The sequence below is a fragment of the Podarcis pityusensis genome (assembly GCF_964106645.2).
Source record: "Podarcis pityusensis genome assembly, chromosome: 13".
Lineage (NCBI taxonomy): Eukaryota > Metazoa > Chordata > Lepidosauria > Squamata > Lacertidae > Podarcis > Podarcis pityusensis.
The window spans coordinates 39,898,559-39,919,250 of NC_138038.1; the positions used below are offsets into that span (position 1 = coordinate 39,898,559).

The following is a 20,692-nucleotide window of genomic DNA, read 5'->3' on the forward strand; positions in this document are numbered from 1 at the left end:
TGGGTGGCCGTGGTTTCTGCTGCGCTGGGGCTGGCGGGGAAGGAGCGCGATGTCGAAGAAGATCGTCCTCAATCTCCCGGCCCTCTCCTTCACAGCTCCCCCCAGAAAGGGGGACGACGAGGGCAGCATTTTCCCCGCGACGCGGCTGCCCAAAGCGGGTCCCTCGCTCTTTCTGGAGCCGCAGCCTTGGGCGATTCACTGCGCCGCGCTCCTCCTTCTGGGCACCTTGCTGGACGTGCGGGACGAGGACTGGAGGAAATTCAAGGGCGAACTGCTCAGATTCCCGGTCAAGGAGGGCGTCGGAAGAATCCCCAAAAGGTTGCTGAGGGAAGCCGATGCTCGGCAGCTCAGGGATCTATTAATCCACTACTATGGCGAGGCTTATGCCGTGGAGGTGACGGCGCTGGTGCTGCAGGCGATGGACTACAAGCCCCCGGTGGGCTCTCTTTTTGTGTTCATCAGGCTAAGTAAGGATCTCCGGAGAGGGGTGGATCCATCCGGCTGGTGGTGGTGACACCTCGGGGTTCTGTTTGTACTGACAGCACAGCTCCTTCCCATGGCTGTAGTCGCCCAGGGGTGGGGCAACTTTTCCAGCAGGGCCAGCAGTGAAAGGGAGCAGAATGACGGGTGTCAATGTTACCTGCGGAAAGTGGGCTAATATTTTCACACATCCCTCTGCCCTCCATCTAGACCAGAAAGAAGCTTTGTCGGAGCTAGGGCTGCCCCAAGAGAGTTTAGCGCCTGAGGCGAAACAGAAAAATGGCTCCCCACCAGGGAAGAAGGAACATCTGGAACAAGGTGGGGAATAACGATCTGCATTGGGATCTGCTGCTCCTGTGGATCATGCCTCACGAATGCGCCAGCCCTGATCGGAGCTCAAGGCCCCATTCCAGGAAGGCAGAGACACCCCAGGAGGGTTAGGCGGGGTCAGTGAGGGGTGTGGCCTGGGGAGCATTCCAAGGGCTTGAAGGAGGGGCCTGGAGGAGCCCATTTGGCCACAGGGCTTGAGACTCCCTGCTCCTAGATTAGCCTAGCCCCAAAGTGCAGCAATAAATAACAAAAAATATCAAGCTGAGATATTTTTAGTACATGCACTGTTTTCTATAGAAAGCTTTTGGCTGATGGCAGTAATTCTCAGTAGCTTTCAACAATAGGACTGCCAATGCTTAAAGGTAAAGGTAAAGGGACCCCTGACCATTAGGTCCAGTCGTGACCAACTCTGGGGTTGCGGCGCTCATCTCACTTTATTGGCCAAGGGAGCCGGTGTACAGCTTCCGGGTCATGTGGCCAGCATGACTAAGCTGCTTCTGGTGAACCGCCGTTTACCTTCCCACCGGAGCGGTACCTATTTATCTACTTGCACTTTGACATGCTTTCGAACTGCTGGTTGGCAGGAGCTGGGACTGTGCAATGGGAGCTCACCCCGTCGTGAGGATTCGAACCACTGACCTTCTGATCGGCAAGTCCTAGGCTCTGTGGTTTAACCCACAGCGCCACCTGTGTCCCTTGCCAATGCTTAATAAATTGCAAATACTGTACGGTATCTTCATCTTAGGATGCAGAGAACAGCAAAGAAACAGTTTACATGAATTTCTTGTGGTCCTTTGGATTTGGGGTTCAGATTTTTCCTTGTGGAATGCAGTCTTCTTTCCTTCATGTTTGAAGCCTGCAAATAGCTAAGAAGAGGCATGTAAATTAATAGAGTCTTCAGGCCTTCCTAACCCCCTTGGAGTTTTTTCTGTCTTCTGAGTCAGGCTGAATTGCTGGAATCATTGGAAATCATAGAAAGATGGAAAGCTGCCTTAGGGCACATTGGACCAGTTGGTCCAGCTCATTCCAAGGTTTTAGGCAGGAATATTTCCCAGCCCTATCTGGAGATTCCAGGGATTCAACCTGGGATCCTTTGTATGCATGTGATCTACCACTGATCCACGGCCCTTTCCCACTTAGTGCTACCTATTCAAGGTTTTCCAACAGGAAGAGAAGGGGAAGGGGAATGTAGGAACGCTGGGGTTTTTCTGTTCAATACTGCTACTAACACCAATAATTCCAACAGTAAGGATTACACATTTATGCCTGCTGGTCACCCTGAAAACCTTGAAGGAGTCAGATCTGAAGAAGTTCAAGGATAAACTCAGTGTGTTCCCCTTCAAGGAAGGCTATGTCAGTATCCCCAAGGGGTTGCTGGAGGAAGCAAATCTTTGGGAGCTCACAGAATTGCTGCTTACATACTGTGCTGAGGATTATTCTGTGGAGGTGGTGTCAGAGGTGCTGAAGGCCATTGAATGTGAGCCCTTGCCAGAATGGCTCTTTCGTCTCATCGGGAAAGGTAAGGAACTTGGAAGGGAGAACATTGGTTGAGTCTGATGGTCTTCTTCTAGGAGTGGGGCAGGGTGTAAAGGAAGCTTCTTGGAAGGGCTTTGGATGTGTCTCAAATCTGTGCAGCATTCTGAATATGTATTCTGGACAAAATCGGAGGGAAGACTCTGAAATCAGTATCTCTTCAAGTTTCACAATGATTTTATAAAATCAATGCCATCACTTCAGAACAATATTATCCCTTCCCCTCTGCTTGCATATGCCTCCTGGCCCTGAAGGTTCTGGCAGAACTTCAGCTAAGCCATGGGCTTGATTAACTAAAACTGTTTGTGTGTACTCATTTTCTCAATATATCTAACAGCAGAGCAACCCGCCGAAACACATGTTTCAAGGCATCGGACAGCTGTAGTATTGTCTTCAAAAATTATTCAAGGTCTGGAGGAGCTGCTTTCATCAGAAAGAGCCACCAAAGGGTAATTTCTACACTTTACTTCAGTGACTGAAGCCACCATTTTAGCAATGTGTTTTCCCCTCTCAGTTAACACTACACCAAGCTGCACTCTCAATGCAAAACAAATGCAAAATGCTTCAATTTTAAACATTATATGACAAGAATGTTACTTGCCCAAAAATGGAAAGAAGAAGTCCAAGCAAAGGAAGAATGGATACAAAAACTTATAGAATATGCAGAAATGGAGAAACTTACCGGAAGAGTAACAAACCAAGATAACAAACTTTTTTATATAAAATAATGGAAATGGTTTATTGAATATTTACAGATAAATTGTAAACAGATAAAAATACTGGCAGGATTATTGTAATAACCTGCAGCTACATAAGAGTATATATATAAAGAAGATAAATACATGAGCAAGTTAAGTTAATCTGGATATGCAGAAAATATTGAAAATAAATTTAAGGAACGGCAGAAAGAAGGGGAAGGAAGTAAAGTTTTTAAATGTCAAAATGATTGTAAAATCAGTGAAATGTATATATCTGAAAAGTATATAGGAGGCCCCATTAGCTAAAGTGGTGCTTCAGGTTAAGAACAGTTTCAGGTTAAGAACGGATCTCTGGAACGAATTAAGTACTTAACCCGAAGTACCACTGTAAACATTGTAAGTAATTTAGCAAGCTCTTCTGCTTAAAACAAATAAATGCTTTAGCACCAATTTAATAATTGTGTGTGTGCTTTTTAAAGGAAAAGGCTGCTTGGAAGAAAGAATATTTTTAAAATCACCATGTTGAACCTTTCCGTTTCCTGCCCACAGATGACTTTCTAAGTCAACCATTGGGCAGTAAAACCAAAGTGCATATTTTCTGCTGAAGCTGTCAGGCTGCCAGATACTTTTCAGGCCGTCCTCACTCCACAACCATAAAGGTGCAGAGCTGCTGGAATATAGTGAGCTGTGAAACAGGGAAGTCTGGGTTAGATTTTGCCTCTACAACAAAGCCACTGTGTGGACAGTTTCTCAGCCTCCCCCATCCTGCTCATATAAAGATAATAATGCTAAGATAAGAACTAAAGATAAGAACTGACTGGGGTTACTGGGAGGATATTCGAGGGAGTCTATTTCATAGACTCCCATCAGATGTCAAGGAAGGAAGTAAACAACTATCTGACTTTTAGAAGAAATCTGAAGGCAGCCCTGTTTAGGGAAGTTTTTAATGTTTGATGTTTTATCATGTTTTTAATATTCTCTTGGGAGCTGCCCAGAGTGGCTGGGAAAACCCAGCCAGATGGACAGGGTATAAATTTGTTGTTGTTGTTGTTGTTGTTCTAGAATAGGGGACAGCAGGGCAATCTTTTTATCCCTGAGGGTTGTGTGTGCAGGTGAGTAGTGTGTTGGGGGCTGCGCACTTGCTCAGATATGTGCACAGACACACCCACCTTCACAATTCTCATTCCCACTCTCTCTTGCACACACCACTTTCCCCTCCGCTCATTTCACACGTACGCTTTTAGCTCCCTCTTCACCTGCTGGCACACCTGATTATGATGGTGAAATTGCACAGCTTAAGGCTAAGAAAAGAAGGCAAGGTTCCCCAAGTCTTGGTGGGCCCCAAGGTGTGCAGCTGAGAGCTACCGATGGTCCACTGGCTGCAAGTTGGTCACCTAACCAGGTTCCAGTTCTTCCCCTGCTTCTGTTTCTGCCACAGGTCGTTGAAAAGATACGCATTCTTTAGTGATGAGATGATCTGCAAGGGAAGAGAACAGTTGATTGAAATTCTTGAAGAGGACCTAGACTTCGTTTTGCACACCCTACACTCTTGCTCTGTCATCACACTACAAGAATACAAGGATGTTTTCAAAATGGAGAAAGATTCTAAAGAGAAAATCAAAAAATTGCTAAGTATAATCCTGGAAAGGGGAGAACAAGCTTGTTGTCGGTTCCTGGAATGTTTAGAAATGGTACGTCCAGCTTCTGTTCTGATCCTACTATTTGCAGTACTGGGTGGATTTGACTTCATGTCATTCTTATTCCTCAAGGTCATTTTTTGCACCTTTCTTCATTTTCACAACAGTCATATTGGTTTAAAAATAAAGTCCAGGTTTCTGACCAGTCAGTGCTGCAGTCTGAATCCCTCCTATTCAGAAAGGAAACGAGGAACCAGAAAATGGAGCATTCTGAAGATCCTGGAGAAAGCATCATGTGCATCCAGTGTCCCAGCGAGGTAAGGGTTGTACTGGCTGCATCAAAAGAGATGGCTCCATGTGCTAATAAACCATGGCAAGTGGGCAATTGGCACTTATGACACTGTGTATTCAGTTTAGTTTGGAATCTTCTTGCCTCACTCATATTTTGTGGGGGGTCCAGCTATTTGTTACATTGCAATCCTCCTGTTTCCCGGAGCTTAAATCTTTCTTCATTTGCATGCATTGTGGTACAGAACTTTCCAATACTGCCATGTCCACAGGTGTCTCCAGAAATAATTCTCTGGGTGAAAGGAGAGTGGGAGAATCTGGTATGGATGGACAGCAAGTGCCAACCCACAGTGTCCCCTTCTTCCCCCTCATCAGTACTTAGGGAGGAAATGTTAATGGAAGTTTGGGTTGCGGCCATGCTATAATCACCGTAATGAGATATTTTGGAAGATTATATCTTCTTTTAAAGTTTTTTTTTAATGGATCAGCAGTTCACACAGTATTTCAGAATTCAGCACAGGTCCAACTACTATACTAAAAATGAATACAGAATGCAGCAGGTATAAAGAGCTTTTAGCAATGTGGAGCTGTGGGGTGGAGCTCAAGAAGGGATCCTTGGTGTGGTCATAGTGGGTGTTTCTATTTTCAGATGGGAGGAGGAATATGGTATCAATTTGGACCCTTTATTCTTTGTTATAGGAGCTTCCAGGAAAGATAAGACCAGAGAAAGTTTGGGATTCACAAATGAGCCATGAAACTTACAGGTGAGTAGTACTTCCTACCATCAGAGAATGTTTTCTGCATTGCATATGGATATGGTGATGCTCCCACATTGCGGTGCTCTCTAAGGCATACTCTGCTTGCCCCTGTGGGTGCACATCGCTGTGGAAGATGAGTAGTGGACATAAAGCATGTACCCGCTAACATAAATCCTGGCTACGCCCATGCCACAGCACAGTATCAGATGAAGAGCCAAAAGTTAAGTACCAAAATTCCAGTCAATGCTGGACTGAAATACTGCTAATGATCATTATTATCAAGAAAGAACATTTGACATGACCCACAAATCGCTTATAAGAGTATCAGCCATAACAGTAGAGGAAGCTGCATCAATCTCTTTCAACCACTTTTGTCTTTCTCGCCTTCAGATTTTGCTTCACTGAGGCTGGCTCCTTCCTTTGTTGTTGTACTGACCTTATATTTAAGGTAAGGGGAGCTGTGACCATCACATACCACTTTGATTCATGGCCTCAACACCTGCATGAATGGCAAATGATAGAGCTGGCTGTTGCTGGTCCTTTGCTCAACATCCGAGCGGATCCAGAAGAAGCTGTGGCAGAAGTCCACTTCCCTCACTTCTTGTGTCTTACAGGTATGGTAGGAAGAAAAGCTTCCAGGAATAGAGTGGTAATATTCATTCCTGTTTAAGATTCTTCCTTTTGTCTATCATGTACATTCCTTAATGGCTGAATAATGCTCTGGGCTAGTTCACTGGATCACAATGCTTTATCTGCCTTTTGCAGCTTCTTTTGATTTTGCAAGAATTCTATCTTTTTGCAAGAATTCTGCTTTTTTCTTTAACTTACTATATTTTGTACTGTAGGACTTACTGTATACTGTATTTTGTACTGTAACTTGCTTTGGGAGGACATTGCTCTGCAATGTGGGCTTTTAAAAACACCTCTAGATTATAATAACAAAAGAAACACTTAAGAACATAGAATGGGTCTCCTGGATCAGGCCAATGGCTTGACTTGCATTAAACAGGAAGGGAGAAGGGGTGAGTTTTCTCACCCAAACTCAAATCTACAGTATAGTGAACTGTTTGCCCATGTTTCCCTTGTGTTTCTTTTCAGGGAAAGACAGTTCCCATGTCTACATAGCACATTTTGTTGAAGGAAAGATGAGACTGAAGAAGCCAGATCGCGTGCAGCCGTATCATGCTGTATTGAAAGCCCCCCGCTTCTATACCTGTGGGGTCATCTTCAAAAAGGCATTGTTTAAGCAAAAGATAATGGTCCACGCCATGGCGCTGCTCTATCAGGAGCTGGAAATCTCAGTCCCAAAATTCCACCTGTACCTCCTACCCAATGACTCTTCCCTAAGAAAGGTAACTAAGAATCTCCAACTCTGATTGGCAGGCTAGATTATTAGTCTGATTTTGATTATGAAAACAATGATACTATTGAATGTCTGTTCTGTTGGAAGTGCTGGGATGCAACTCAGTATGTGCTGAAGGCTGGTGTAGCTGCATGGGTGAAAGTAGTTAGAGAGAGGACTCTCTAAGTTTTCCTAGACTGTCCTTTAACCTTTGCTGACCTTCCTTCAGGCTAGAGTGAAATTCTTTGGGTTGCTGACCTCTACTTCCTTCTTCTCCATGCCATCCTTGGGAGAGGAGACATCTCTTTTGGATCTCTCTCTATCCGAGATCCAGGAGTAAGCAAAGGGATCCTGTGTTCCATAGATTTGGTGTCTTCCTTTCATGTCTCCAAAGTGACCATGTTTGCCGTTCCCAGAATGTCTATAAATTTGAGGAAATGTGGCCTTCAAGGAGACTGCCAAAACCCTCTGGAGCACTCAAGCCTTTGAAGATTGGCTCTCGCGTCTTCATCCAAAATTTAGATGGCGTCACAGTCTGCCCTGAGGTAGGAGACCAGAGATGATTACAGGGGTTGTCTGGAGGGAACCAAGGCTGTGAGGTTTAACAATGGGAGGAAGCAAACCAGGATCCCTTCAGTCTTTTGTTTACCCCCTTTTGAATGGTGGGGAGGTGGGGGAATTACATCGGAAGTGTTGGGATGCATCTCAGCTTGCACTTGAGGCAGATATGTCTGCATGGGGAAAGGGAGGCAGAGGAGGACAGAGACTTCCCGGTTTCCTAGATTGTCCTGTCTGACCTAACCTGTGCTGACGTCCTCTCAGGTGCTACACTGATATGTCATTTACTACTTCCTTTTTCTTCATCCTCATCTTGGTAAAGGAGACATTTTTGGTGTCTCTCCTGCTGAGATGCAAAAACAACCATGGCTGTTTGCATCTCCTAAACCCAGAGTCTGAGTGTGATTATGCCCAGAGCAACGTCTGCTAGTTCAGTTCAGCTTCTTCTCAGCATTTGGAGATAAAATGTCCATCAGTTAAGTCACATTCACACCTACAGAGCTTTTTCACAGGAACTGGAGCTTCAATACATGGAGGAGCAGTTCCTCGAAATCAGTGCTGAATTCATGCAAGGCAAGCTCAAATTCAACCTGATAGAGAGGAGCACGAATGAACTGGTCTGGGAAGCCCATGTGAGGCAAGGTGAGCTTTGGCTGAGGGAGGACCACAAGGTTGGGCCATAGCTCAGGAGGCAGGCTGGAAAGGACATCCCATCTGACTGCCTCTTTCCTGGTCTCTTTCAGAGGAGCTGAAGTTTTCAGGCCCACATCCAGAACAAGGTCAGTAGGAGAGATGAGATGGCTCTACCACGAGGTTGACCAAGGCTGAGCTTTTGGGGTTGGAACAGACTTTGGAAGTCACCAAGGCCAACCTGCTGCTCAATGTGCTCTCAACAACACTGAAGAAATACTCTCTTTTTTTTTAAGGATTAAGAGGATGTTTCTAAGATCATAGTGGGTAGTAGTGATCACCTGGTTTCTGTTCAGTGTCTTAATCAGGTTACATAGGGGGTATTTTCTGGTTTGACTCAGGTAGAAAAATGTATTGGGCCAACCCTGAGACAGAAACATGGCATTAGCCACAATCCACACCAGAGGCGAATTTTGGGCAGTGAGACTGGTTCCTAGAGGGTACTGCAGGGCTTTGCAACTATAACATAGTGAATTGAGTAGTATGGAAAGAGAGAGGTGAGGGAATTTTGGCCTCACACAAGGCACTACTCTTCACATCCTATGGGTTCTTAAGAAATACTGTATTTTTATGTGTTCACCCTGCAAACCAACTTCCAAAAGTCATAGCAGGCAAATAATTGTCATTCTTTTACAGCACCACACTCAGAATCCCCTTTATATGAAGGGGAACAAAGAAGCATGAAGATGGAGAACCCAGTAGGTTCTGGGGAGATTATCACAAGCAACTGGTGTCTCAGTGAGGTAAAGGGTGGGCATTCTTCTCATTTGCATTGACCACCCATGATAATGAAGCCTATATTGGCACTTCTAACAGAAAGGTTCTGAATTTGAATTTCTTGTGCACTGTAAAAAGCCCTTGTCCCTCTTTAGGTATTTTTGTACATTAATTAATCATCTTGCTAGTCGGCACTAATTGCTGGTATTGAGCCACAAGGCTGTTTCCAAACAGGTTGCTCCTAGTGCTTAAAAAAATAATAAAAAACAAAGCATTGCATTTCTGCGCAATTGTAATTATGTGATTCCAATTTCATGTGGAATCTTCTTGCCTTGCTGTGCTTACATTTAGTTGGGAATCATCTTGCTTTGCTCATATTTACAGAGGGAAGGAAGCATGAAGATGGAGAACTCAGCAGGTTCTGGGGAAAGTGTGCCGTGTGGCCGGTGTCCCAGTGAGGTAAGAGGCTGACCTGTCTTGATGTGCATTTCCCGCCCACAGGAATAAGATACTGTCAGGGGTTCAGGGACAGAGGCACAGGGTAGGCAGGAGATGGAGAGCGATGGGGATGAATCCCAGGACAGCGAGGAAGAGGATGACAATGACTCTAGAGATTCCATGAGTCTTTCCAGCGAATCAGAGGATTCCCAGAAGGGGGCGCCGGTGGTCAGGGCCAGGGGAGCCCCAGGGGGGACTTGTCAGGAGCAGGGGGCCAGCGGGGGATCCCAAAGTGGCAGCTGGGCGTCAGGACCAGCCTCCCCGCCAGAGTGCAGCGAAGGGGGTGGAGGTTCCAGTGTATCAGGGGAGGCGGCTCCGGCAGTAGAAAAAGGAGGGAGGTCGGAGCAAGCCACCCTCCCGGAAGGGGAGGGGAGTAGTGAAGGGAGTAGCGTAGCTGTCAAAAGGAAAGTTAGAGGTTGGGGGCGCGCGCCAAGTTCAAATGTAGAGGCGCGCGGAAGTACAGGGAGCCCGGAGGAGGGGCCAGTCCCAAAGCCCGCAGGAGGGGGCAAGAGCAGTCTGATTCCGCGTCGGAGGAATCCAGGAGGGGCGAAACCCCAGCGGGCAGAAAGACCCTGCGGAAAAGGAAAGAGAGAAAGAGGTGGAGCAGCGCAAGCCTCTTAAACTGGTGCAGGGCAGGGACAGATTCAGAAGGGACTTCAGCGGTCTAAGCCTAGCAGACGTAGGGCTGCGCGCCTCGGATCTGAAGCAAACAATGAACTGCAATAAACACTTTTGTATATAAGAAAAGAAAGGCGTTGGTCTTTTGTGAGCTGAGACTTGAGGCAGCCCTGACAGATACACAAAGATATTTTTAACATGAAGCCACTGAATTTAAATTTCTAGTCCCCTAAGGTTAGCAACTATCCCATCTTAGGTAATTATTTACATATTTGTTATTCAAAGCTAGAGTCTGGTAGCAGGAAATAAGGCTGCATCTAAACAGCTGTTTCCTTGTGCTAATAACTCATGGTGAGAGTCATTGCAATGCACACTTAGCACACTGTGTTTCCATTTAGTTGGGAATCATCTTGCCTCGCTCTTATCTTACGGGCGGTCCAGTTGATGTCACATTTCAAATTGTCCCATATTTTCCAGTGCTTAAACACTTTCCATCTAAAAAGATCATTGCACTACTGCAGAACTCTAATGCTGTGATTCCGGTTTAGTGTGGAATCTTCCTGTGTCACATCTGTTTTAGAAGGGTGTGGTCTCAAGGCTCTTAGGAACAGACAATAACGCCCCGTTTCCAGATGGGATATGGATTCTGGCATCTACATGAATGATTATGGTTTCATTATAGGATCTTCCAGAAAAAATAAAACCAGAGGTGATTTGGGACTCAGAAAGGGGCCATGAAGCTTACAGGTGTGTGATCTCTCTCTCTCACTATCTCTCTATCTCTATCATCTCTATCATCTCTATCTCTCTCTCTCTCTCTTTTTTTAAAAGATATTTATTGAAAGTTTTTAAGATATAACAAAAAAAGAAAAATAAACATACAAAATACAAAATACAAAACAGTTAAAAACACACATTAATTTTCAGTAACATAAGTTCCGTACACTTATTTCCTCGGACCTCCTCATACCTCCCTTCTTTGTATTCCAGTTCGATTTGTTAGTTCAGCAAATCCTTACCATTAAACTTTTACCCATTTGTGAAACCTTTTTTTTTTTCATTTCTCTTAAAGCATTACAGCTGGAAACCGCTTAGTTTCTATCCAACATCCTTCTAACATTCATTAATTTTACAATATTTCTGTAAATAGTCTTTTAATTTCTCCCAGTCTTCTTTCACCGACTCTTCTCCCTGGTCTCGGATTCTGCCAGTCATTTCTGCCAATTCCATGCAGTCACATCTCTGTCTCTCTCAGACCTTTTGAAACATTCTCCCCTCAGGGAGTGGTTTCTACTTTGAATTGTCCAACAGAGCACATCTGGTTTCTGTGGGTCTCACAGTCACCACATATGGTGGTTCTCGGTAAAATTTATGCAGAGTACATCTGTGATCTGCATATTGCAGTGAATGGTCAGTTGTGGTGGACAAATTCTCTCTGAAGGAAGCTTAACCACCATTCCTGATGTCTTCACTGAGGAATTACTTGGTTCCATGGAGCAGAGCTGGAAAAAAACATTACATTGAAGCACTGCTGTTGCTAACTTCCAGTTGTATATATCCCACCCCCTTTTCAGGTTGGAGTAGCATCAAAAGAAGGATGCAGAGTTTGAGAAAGGTGAAAAATCTGGAGTCTGGATTTTTGGAGGAATTGATGTTTCTCTTCCTTAAAAATATTCCACCTTTCTCCCAAGGAGTTCAAGTTGGCATGCATGGTTTTCCCCTCTCCATTTTCCCCTCACAACTCTGTGAGGTACCGTACTTTAGGCTAAGAGGCAGTGACTGGCCCAAGATAACCCAATGAGTTTCTTGAAGCAAGGGAGTCATTTCAGCTCCTCTTGTCCCTGTCCCTTCCTTGGCATTATTGCCATTGCCCCAAAATCAATTTATCTTGTTCTTCTCTACTAGTTTTTGTGGGATGTAATCCACCAGAGCAGTCAAGTACAACATTGCCTGTTTTGCTAGAGTGGACATGCAGGGGAATGTTGGGTCCAGCCAGCTGAACTTCCTGTTGCACTTGGCTGGAGCATCCTTCCTCTTGCATGTGACTAGCAGGTGGTTGTGACCTTACCAGACCTGATAAGAGGCCAAGTCATGCACCTGTCCTCTCTCTTTCACCTTTCACCTTCGACCTGCTTCCAGCTTGGACTACACTGCTGGCTCTCAGCCAGCACTGGGTTATTCCCCGATATGGGGTAAATTCACATTGTACGTACATACTTGTAACTTTAAGCCTTAAGCCTGCCTTCAGGATTCACACAGTGTTCTCTTTGAATGTAAGTAAACAACTTTTTAGCACTTATGAATAAGACTGCAGTGTCTTTATTCTTTTAGGAGGGATTAAAGGGGTCTTTAATCAGTCAACCTAGCAGGTCAAAGTGCGGGAAGGTAAATGGAATTTCCGTGCGCCGCTCTGGTTTTGCCAAAAGCGGTTTAGTCATGCTGGCCACATGACCCAGAAAAACTGTCTGCGGACAAATGCCGGCTCTCTCGGCCAGTAAAGCAAGATGAACACCGCAACCCCAGAGTCGTCTTTGACTGGACTTAACTGTCAGGGGTCCTTTACCTTTACCTAAAGGGGTCTTACCAGGAATAATAGAATACATCTCAATCTGGACAAGCCAGATTGAATTGCCTATAGTCTTAAGAGACTCACACAAGTCTGCAACCAGTTTCTGCTGCGTAAGAAGGGGAATGCACTTTGCTAAATAAAGAAACTTGCTAGCGCAAGTTAGGATATTAATAATCAATATACCCTCTCTTGCCACCCTCAACATTCCCACAGTTTGGTTCAACAACCCAAATGTCAGTTACAGATAGGTAGCCGTGTTGGTCTGCCATAGTCAAAATAAAAAAATTCCTTCCAGTAGCACCTTAAAGACCAACTAAGTTAGTTCTTGGTATGAGCTTTCGTGTGCATGCACACTTCTTCTGAAGAATATCTGAAGAAGTGTGCATGCACACGAAAGCTCATACCAAGAACTAACTTAGTTGGTCTTTAAGGTGCTACTGGAAGGAATTTTTTTATTTTAACCCAAATGTCAGCTATTCAAAGGCAAAATTAGGGGAGCACGGCCAGTTCAGCTGCACTGGGTGTGCAGCCTGAGGGTCTCTGCAGGAGATGTCACAACTATTATTCAGAATGGAGTGCGAGAGGCATGGGTAAGGTGCTGAATTTTGGCATTGCTCAGGGAGCTGCTGAAATTTGAGATCCCAAGGTACACCGAGTGGGGTCCCCTTTTCCTTTTCATCTTTCTCTTTGTGCCATTCAGAGTGTGCTCGACTGAGGCTGGCTCCTTCCATTGCGATGATACTGGTCTCATATGTGAAGTGAAAGAAGCTGTGACCTTAACATACTACTTTGATTCATGGCCGAAGCTCCTGGAAGAACAGAACACTGAGGAGTTGCATGTTGCTGGCCCTCTGTTCAACTTTAAGGTGGATGCAGCAGAGGCTGTGGCATCCATTTGCATCCCTCACTTCTTGTGCCTTGAAGGTATGTCAGGGGAGACGTTTCCAGCATTATAACCATAATAGGAGGAGTCCTAAATGTCCATTGATGTTTCCAGAATGCTATGGGTGGGTTCTAGAGGTCAGGAGTGCTGGCATACCAGACTTTTGTGATTTGTTTCAATTTTTCAAAATGTTCCAACTGTGCTGTTTTATTATTTTCTGTGATTTGCATTCTGTTTTAAGCTGCCATGCAAGCATATTGTCCTGTGAAATGATGTTATAAACCTCTTAAATTACAATGAGAAAATGAATACTTGCATGAAATAGGGAGGGTTAAGTGATGATATTTTTGTCACTTTCCCACTGCTAACATGTTTGTCTTTTCAGGTGAAGATAGTTCCCATGTCTACATTGCACATTTTGTTGAAGGGGAGATGAGGCTGGAGAAGCCAGACAGAGTGGAGCCTCACCATGCTGTGTTGGAAAACCCCAAGTTCTCTTCCCTTGGAGTCGTTTTCAAAAAGTGGTTTAAGCAAAAGATCAACACTGTTGTACTGCTCTATCATAGGCTTCAGCTGGAAACGCCAACATTTCACCTGTACCTTCTGCCCAATGACCCTTCGATAATAAAGGTAACCAGGAATCTCCATCTCTGGTATTCCCGATTGCCTGGATCATTTGCTTGATCATATTAACCCCGACTATGCACAATTGTTGGACTTGATCTCTTCTACCCAACATCAACATGCCAGTAGAGAGAAGATTAACAAGTTGCCCAATGCTGGGTTACTTAGCTTCCTACCAGCACTGTTGGTTTAAAGTGATTTTTCCAATATTGAAATATGCCCTTTTCATTTGTTACACAGCCTGTCTGGTTCTCTAAACAAACGGGTTGTCACTGACTTGTGAAATCCTAAGCACATTCTCCTGGAAGCCTTCATTGAAATCAGTAACACTTCCTTCAGAGTAAACGTATTCAGCAATGAACAAATACTGCTTCGTTCATTAAGGAATCAGCTTGGTAGTTACGAGCTTTCTCAGATAACTCCTGAGGAAACACATTTTTTCTGATTTGCAGTGTTGACACATGGGAGATAAAGCACACTATCATATTGCCTTCTCAATTTAAATTTTTCCTTAAAATGTCTTCTTATGCTTCATTCAAATAATGAAGTTTCATGGCTTCTGTGGTTTCCTGCATGGTCTCATCAAGAGAAGATGCAGGTGGACCCAGGATTCATGGTACCTCTTGGCCACTTCATCGTTCAGGCTGCCCAGTCCAAAAGCCTTGGCTTCCTTCAGTTCCTCATGAGGCCAGGAAATCTCCACTCCACATTTTAGTTTCTATTGCCATAGTGGTTTAATTTTCTTTATATTGCATATGGAGAATCTATGTCTCTGCAGATGTGCTTGAATTATGAAACCCATCATCCTTGGCCCATGCTTGTTGGGGAGGATATGAGTCCAACAACATCTGGAGGACACCAGGTTCCCCATTCCTGACTTAGCTGGTGCTACAATGCCAAGAATGTTGTAGGCATCTAGTCTTCCAAAAATTTTGGTCCCTCTCTGCGTATGTCAAAAGTGACTTTCTTTACCCTTCCCAGGCGGTCGATAAGCGTGAAGTAAATTCAAAGAGAATAGAGAAACCCCCTGTGACCCTGAAACCTCTGATGATTGGCTCTCAGGTCTCTCTTAGTACTCCAGAGGATGTCACAGTGAATCCTGAGGTGAGACATGAAGATGATGGTGGTTTTTTGATGGGGCAGAACCAAGACTGTGAAGTCTGAGAATGGGAGAAATTCAACGAGGATCCTTCTACACCCTTTAATCTGACTCCCTTGGAATGGTGGGTTGGGCCAAACCAGATTCACACCTACAGAGGTTTCATTCTTTCCCACAGGAACTGCATCTTCAATACCTGGATGCAGAGAAACTGCAGCAGTACGTAGAACTGTCTGCTGAACAAATGCAAGAGAAGTTCAACTTCTACCTGATGAAGAAGGGCACGACTGAAGTTGTTTGGAAGGCCCATTTAAAAAAAAGTGAGTTTTGAACAAGGGATGATCGTGAGGTTGAGTCATATTTTGGGAGGCAGGATGGAAAAGGACCACGGGTCACATTCCCTCTTTGACTGACTTTTTCTTCTTGATTTTCAGATGAGTTAACTTCAGGGCAGATGGGTTCTCCTATTATACACCCAGCCCAAGGTCAGCAGGTTTTAATTGTTTCTTTCATTGTACTTGTATCTTATCTTCCTCCCAATAGGAAGTGCTGGTGACACAGTAGAACATACACTGCACAAAAGTGAAAAATAACTTTTGTACAGTGGTACCTTGGTTCTCAAATGCCTAGGTTCTCAAATGCCAAAAACCCGGAAGTAAGTGTTCTGGTTTTCGAACAATTTTCGGAAACCGAACATCTGATGCGGCTGTCGGCTATTGTTTCTGGGGTGCCTGCACCAATCAGAAGCTGCGCCTAGGTTTTCAAACATTTTGGAAGTTAAACGGACTTTCGGAATGGATTAAGTTTGGCACTTTTGTTTCTGCTATTTATTTTGCATTTTGGTTTTTGAGGCTTTTCCGGTTAATTTGTTTTTGTGACTGTGTGGAACCCAATTCAGCTACTGAATGATTGATTGATTGATTGATTGATTGATTGATTGACTGTGTGACTGCAGAAATGGATAAAAGCCCCCCATCCAAACAATGGCTATCATCAGTGCAGGTAAGAATTTTTTTTTTTATCATCTACAATACTGTCTTACTTTTTATATAGTACAGTACATTGATTATTAGGGACGTGGGTGGCACTGTGGGTTAAACCACAGAGCCTAGGACTTGCCAATCAGAAGGTCAGCGGTTCGAATCCCCGTGATGGGGTGAGCTCCCATTGCCCGATCCCTGCTCCTGCCAACCTAGCAGTTCGAAAGCACATCAAAGTGCAAGTAGATAATTAGGTACCGCTCCGGCGGGAAGGTAAACGGCGTTTCCGTGCGCTGCTCTGGTGCGCCAGAAGTGGCTTAGTCATGCTGGCCACATGACCCGGAAGCTGTATGCCAGCTCCCTTGGCCAATGAAGCGAGATGAGCGCCGCAACCCCAGAGTCGGTCACAACTGGACCTAATGGTCAGGGGTCCCTTTACCTTACCTTACCTTACCTTACATTGATTACTGCTTTCATTTTATGGACCAATGATCTCGTTAGATAGTAAAATTCATGTTAAATTGCTGTTTTAGGGGTTGTTTTTAAAAGTCTGGAATGGATTAATCCATTTTGCATTACTTTCTATGGGAAAGTGCACCTTTTGTTTTGGAATGCTTTGGTTTTGGAACCGACTTCCGTAACGGATTGAGTATGAGAACCAAGGTACCACTGTAACTTTATTCAACAGCCTTCTTAGACAAGGTTGTCTGGGCTTATTGTTTTGTTTGGTGCCAGATGAAGATCTTTCAACTCACCTAGGTTTTTAAGAACATTTTTTACCCAGATGCAACTAACCTGACATGGCATCAGAAGGGCTCCCACTAATGCAATGGGACTTTCTCCTCAATATCCACCTTGTCACTCTCCCTCAAGTCCTCTCTGGAGGGTCACAATAATCCGCAGAACACAGTTCAGAGGGAAACTAAGAGAATTGTTCCATCCGGCAAGCAGAACAGCTTTTGCTGACATTGATCTCCTCACTCTAAGTTTTACAGTGTGAACTTCTCAATTTTAAAGTGAGTGGCAGTTCTTAAAATATGAACTGTTACTTACTCTTATTGTCATTTGTTATGAAGTGATACTGTAAGCATAATTCATAAATCTGTGAGACAACGTTCCATAACTTTGTCTTCTTCCAAGGACAGAGGCCTTGTGGATAAGGTTTTCATGGCATCATCATCATCATCATCATCATCATCAATTTTATTTATATCCAGCCCTCCCCGTCCAGGACTGGGCTCAGGGTGGCTAACATCAAAGTATATAATACATTAAAACATAAGGTCAAAGGGGTTGGGAACATTAAGTGCTCACCAGGCCCAGTTATTTGTACTGGTCTTATATGACCCGGCTGGAGGAGTGAGAGAGGTCACTTACATGCAGGGTCTTGTAAAAAGAGGGGGGTCAGACTGGGCCCAGACCAAAGGTCTGGAGGAACAACTCCATCTTGCAGACCCTGCAGAAAGATGTCAAGTGCCGCAAGGCCCTGGTCTCTTGCGACATAGCGTTCCACCAGGCTGGGGCCAGGGCTGAGAAGGCCAGTCTAACCTCCTTGAGGCCCAGGACCTCCAAGGTGTTATTGTTTGTGGACTGTAAGGTCCTCCGCGAGGCATACCAGGAGAGGAGGTCCCATAAGTATGAGGGTCCTAGGCCATATGGGGATAGTGGAATTTGGATAGTGAGGAAAATTGCCTCTGTGGAAGAAAGCTGGGTTCAGTAATGATAACAACAATAATAGAAGCATAGAATTTGTAGAGTTTGGAGGGATTCCATGTGTCATTCAGTCCCACCCTCTATCAATTCCTGGGCTTTAAAGTAAGAAAAGATAAAGCTAAATATAATACTATGTGAAATAGTAATGAATTAATTGCCTGACAATTTGCTGTCGTTTATGATACCCCAAATTATGATGCCACCTCACTCTCCCTAATCGTAGGGCTGGCCCCAGCCTTGGCTCCCTTCCAACAGCTCTCACTTATTTCAGTTTTATACTTCTTCAACAGTTATGGCTTTGCCCAATGAATTCTGGGAATTTTAGGCAGGTGAGCTACTAGGAATGCTCTGTTCACAATCCCTCCCCTCATGGAACTACAATTCCCAGGGCATGGGGGAAGAAGGAATGAGTTGGGGAACCAGTCTTAAGCCTGCAGTGTGAACCTGTAGAAAGATTTCCATTCTTTCTCTCTTTCCCGGTAGGGCTGCAGTTTCCAAACTCTTCCAAAGTGCACTTCATTGAGCAGCACAGGGAGGTGCTAATCCAACGGACCATCCCAGTGGAACCGGTGCTGGATAGTTTGCATGCCGTCGTCCTCAGTGAGGAGCAATACCAAAAAATCATTGCCCAGGAAACTAACCCAGACAAGATGCGAGAGCTCTACAAGCTTGTGCCAAGCTGGGACCTCCAGTGCAAGAATAAGCTGTATGAGGCACTGAAGGCCAAAAATCCACATCTCGTGAAAGACCTGGAAGGGCAATGAGGCCCCAAGGGAAGGCAGAAGACAAGACCCTTTTCAAGGCACCAGAAATCCACCTCCTTATTGCTAGGGGACTCCTGAAGACAAAGCTGTACCATGTATTTTCCCAAGCACTTACATGCATACCCTCCAATATTCCCATAAGAACTGGAGTGTGATTAGAGGAGGCTGTTCTCTACTCTGTCAAGTATGTCACCCCTTTGCTCCCTTAGGCAGTTGCCCAGATACCATTCTCATCCCCACCTCTCTATGACGTTCTGCTGTAGACTGAGAGGCACTCTCACATGGAGCTGTAACACCCCCGCTCCCTATGATCAGCTTTATTTCTCTCACCCACTCTCCCCTCACTCTCATTAGGGCCTTCAGCTTTGTTGGTGCTGATGTCATTGGGAGTGGACACTGGATGGTTGGGGTTGTGCGACACTCCACTGTCAGCTCATTCTCCTTAGAACTACTGTGTGAGGAAGAGAGAGTGAGACTGAATGCCTCCACAGCTGAGCTACGGTTGGGTCTCGTGAGCTTCCATCGCTCCAAGGATGAGGAGGAGGAGGAGGACAATGACAACAACAACAACTTCACACCACAACCGCAGCCCTCACTGGCCACCATCCATCAGCACAAAGTTGAGTTGCGGAGTCTCTTGCAGCTGCTGCCCAACCCTTCTCAAGGTTTCATTATCCTCCTCCTTGTACATTTTACTTCAGACAATGGAGCGGTGACCCCAGAGGCAGCAGGGCACTAGGACTGCCACAGTGGCTCGGGTGCCTGCAGGCTCCGTGCTGCCCAAAACAGCACCGTGGGGCTTGCATCTGCCTGCTGGAGGTGGTGGGTGGACCCCATGGAGGTTCCACGCAGTGTGCCCCTGCCCCAGGTCACCCCGCCCCATGAACAGCTTGCCCTGCCCCCATGGGGTGACTCACCCTGCCCCCAGGCACAGGGTGTGTGCACCAGAACAGGCACCCATACGCCGCTGATGAATTGCTTTCCTGGTTCAAAGGGTGTAGGTGTTGCTGTGTTGAAAATACTAAACTATCACTTGCAAATAAATTAGTTTTGTGACTTATTTTTGCAGCTGGACTTTCCTGTTTCTGTAATGAATTTCTTATTAAATTAGCTGACAGTCAAATAGAAAATGCATCATACCACTGTCTAGTGTCAATGAAGAATAATTAAATCCATTTATTTTAATGAGTACCCTTTCCTCATCAGGAACAAATCACACACATGCTAAAAGATCTGTGGAGTCCACCTATTAGCTACTGAGCCTATGTTAAGGTCTTGCTACTTACATGCAAAGCTCTAAACAACTGCAGACCAGGTTACCTAAAAGCTGTCTTTTCCTTTACTACATGGTCAGGGCATTAAGCAAACGGTTTGTTTGGCCTGTCCCTAACCCTTAGAACACCCCTTTGGAACACCCTAACCCAGGGGTAGGCAACCTAAGGCCCAATCACCTTCTCAATCCGGCCCATGGTCCTTTTATTTAAAATGCATCTCTGGGTTATTTGTGGAGCATAGAAATTCATTCATTTTTATTTTTATTTTCAAAATATAGTCCGGCCCCCCACATGGTCTGAAGGACAGTGGACCGGCCCATGGCTGGAAAAGGTTGCTGACCCCTGGGTTAGAGCATTGGAAAAACTCAGCTTTGGCTGAGTCATGATGGCCAATTTACACGGACAATCCTGATCCAGACCAGCCAAGACAGGAACCAGCCAGCTGAGACAGAGATCCTGCTACATAACTGTTATAAGTTTGGGGGGGGGGGCGGTAGGTTGTATGCCTCAACCTCCTTCTAATTCCTAGATCCAGAAGAGATACAATTCCTGGAATAGCCAAGCATGTGTAAATTTCAATACCCATAAAATCAGCTGCAGCGCAAGATGGGGCAGTGGCACCCTCCAGGAGCCAGTGGC

General features: G+C 45.1%; 1 protein-coding gene across 3 annotated transcripts; it reads left to right on the forward strand.

The window, feature by feature from the left end:
• Positions 1-49: 49 nt before the first annotated feature.
• Positions 50-19,963, forward strand: LOC308461256 (uncharacterized protein; the record flags this gene model as incomplete). 3 transcript variants are annotated; one of them, XR_013978853.1, is made up of 21 exons in its annotated part: positions 50-467; positions 2,057-2,329; positions 2,681-2,792; positions 4,480-4,732; positions 4,846-4,995; positions 5,666-5,730; positions 6,115-6,338; positions 6,823-7,076; positions 7,483-7,611; positions 8,137-8,266; positions 8,368-8,403; positions 8,951-9,057; positions 9,416-9,490; positions 10,830-10,894; positions 13,417-13,640; positions 13,985-14,229; positions 15,205-15,327; positions 15,501-15,642; positions 15,757-15,807; positions 18,499-18,963; positions 19,134-19,963. XR_013978853.1 is itself a non-coding variant. In XM_080978005.1 (20 exons), the coding sequence occupies 20 exons, from the start codon at positions 50-52 to the stop codon at positions 18,777-18,779; spliced, it is 3,357 nt and encodes a 1,118-aa protein (XP_080834131.1). In that variant the 3' UTR covers positions 18,780-19,963. The 3 variants fall into 3 exon arrangements, 2 of the variants coding, with proteins under 2 accessions (XP_080834131.1, XP_080834132.1); XM_080978005.1 differs by having other exon boundaries at positions 18,499-19,963; XM_080978006.1 differs by having other exon boundaries at positions 2,684-2,792; positions 18,499-19,963.
• Between the last annotated feature and the right edge of the window lie 729 nt (positions 19,964-20,692).